The 2,011-nt window shown below is 35.5% G+C and overlaps 1 protein-coding gene across 1 annotated transcript; it reads right to left on the bottom strand.

Annotated features, from left to right (window-relative positions):
- Positions 1-298: 298 nt before the first annotated feature.
- On the bottom strand, positions 299-1,275 carry LOC112461452 (the record flags this gene model as incomplete). The annotated part of the gene is made up of 2 exons (XM_025026691.1): positions 1,258-1,275; positions 299-826 (listed from the first exon to the last, which is right to left on the bottom strand). Coding segments are annotated over exons 1-2 (546 nt in total), but the record flags the coding sequence as incomplete, so codon positions are not given.
- Positions 1,276-2,011: the final 736 nt, after the last annotated feature.

Below are 2,011 nucleotides of genomic sequence, written 5' to 3'. Positions count from 1 at the left end.
TGTCTGTCGTCATCAACAGCGTCATCCCCATTGTACCAACGTTTATTGATTTCCGTCAGTCTTTTTTGTATATGTTTATTCACGATCGAGTCAAGGAAGCAATTGTTAGACAGGATAGATTTCACTAGGCGGATATTCTCATCATGAAACTGTTCATCGGACAAAAGTATTGCGTGGTCCACTAGGTTTATGATGGTATTGATCTTATATTTTAACTGGAAAAATAATTGATGTAACGGCCTGAAAACGTTGGTTTGCGAAACCAATTAGTAAATAAAAAATTATTCTGTCTAAATACGGTCGTGTCTAAAAAATTCAAACAATTATTTTCTTCCAACTCGTACGTGAATTTTAGACGAGGATGATAGCTGTTAAAAGCGAGCACAATATCGTTAAGTTTTGATTTCGGGATACACATGAAGATGTCATCAACATAACGAAAAAATATGTCAATCGGAAAGTCAAAGGATTGAAGGCAACAAGTTTCGAGATCGTCCATGACGATGTCCGCCAAAATCGGAGAGAGAGGGGAGCCCATTGGGCTGCCAAAGATTTGCTCGTAAAATTCATCATTAAAGGAGAAACTGGTGGAATTCAAAATCATCTTGATGGCAAACAAGAATTGCTCCAAGCTCATCTTGGTCTTTCTCGAAATTGCATCCCACCTTTTTTCAATACCAGTTAAAACGAGCTCTGTGGGAATGTTCGTGAACAGCGCAACCACGTCGAGAGATACAAGAATGTGATCCAGAGGGATGTTAAACTCCTTGATGATCTTCACGAACGACCAACTGTCCTTGATATGCGATTTTGGTTTAGTGACAGCCTTGTCGAGGATGTTGTGTAAATATGTGGCGATATTATATAACGGGCTTCCGACAGCAGATACGATTATACGTAGTGGGTAACCGACTTTTCTTTTTTATTCTGCATTGTAACGGTAGTTTTCGGTATCAAGTACTGTGTTGTAAGGGTGATTCCGGGATCCTAACTAGAAATAATGTTAGCACGATTACTCGGTGTCAGCCGGCTTGTAAATGTGTCTGCGCTGGTCAATTGGAATCGACAGTAATCGATAAAAATTGAAAACTTCTTCAGTTTACGTACTAATTAAAAGACAATATTGTTTCTTGTAAAGGTATATACGAGGACTGCTTTCAGACGACAAGCGGTACTTCTTGGGACCATTCGGTTAAAATATTATTCTATGTTCAAACCAATTGTTAATAAAACCTTAAAGTTGTAAATAGTGATTACCTGATTTATACTCGTCATTCTTTGATATTTAAAGTTAACCTGAGGCTTTGTACTAATAAATAAAGAAGAAAATAAGACTGCTGAGAGTCGACGCGGTTGTTGTTGTGCAATTAATATATTGTTCAACAATAATTACATAAAATTACGTACTCACTGACGTTTTGACTCGAATTTGCGTCCTCTTTAATGTAAAAGTTGGTGTCATTTATTACAGTAAATTTCTCTCCCCCCATATATCAAGTTAAGTAGAGTTAAAATTATTAGAGAATCATCAAATAATTATGTATTATATTCAATTAGAATTTGCTTCAATGCTGTCCTACATTGAGATGTTAACAGAGTGCTATTTTATTTTCTTTTTTTTTACAGATTGCGTATGATCTCATCAACGTCTTTATAACAGAAATCGTTTGTCTCATAGTTTATCAGTAGATATTATTTTTTCGTTTCGCATTGTAGCAATACTTAGGGATGTAGACTTACTGATTTATAAGATTAAATCCTGAGATCATAATTTTTAATAGGAATGCCAACGTTTGCGCGTGTCGCTAAATGTAAATCCGCAAATAATAGCGTTACGATATGCGTTAATTTTTTAAAAAATATAACGCTATGGCCAGTTATCAATGATACTTTAATTTTCGATTATTTATTGTAACGGTACTTATGGGTACTATGTATTGTAAGGGTATTTACTGAGACCGCAGATGGGAACAATCTTTTCAAAATTAGTCAGTGTCCGAATTTTGGCAAA

This window comes from Temnothorax curvispinosus, unplaced genomic scaffold (assembly GCF_003070985.1).
Source record: "Temnothorax curvispinosus isolate PA1 unplaced genomic scaffold, ASM307098v1 QBEX01011423.1, whole genome shotgun sequence".
In the NCBI taxonomy this organism is placed as follows: Eukaryota; Metazoa; Arthropoda; class Insecta; order Hymenoptera; family Formicidae; genus Temnothorax; species Temnothorax curvispinosus.
The sequence above is the reverse complement of the archived record's forward strand: the minus strand, read 5'-3'. Positions and strand labels throughout refer to the sequence as shown.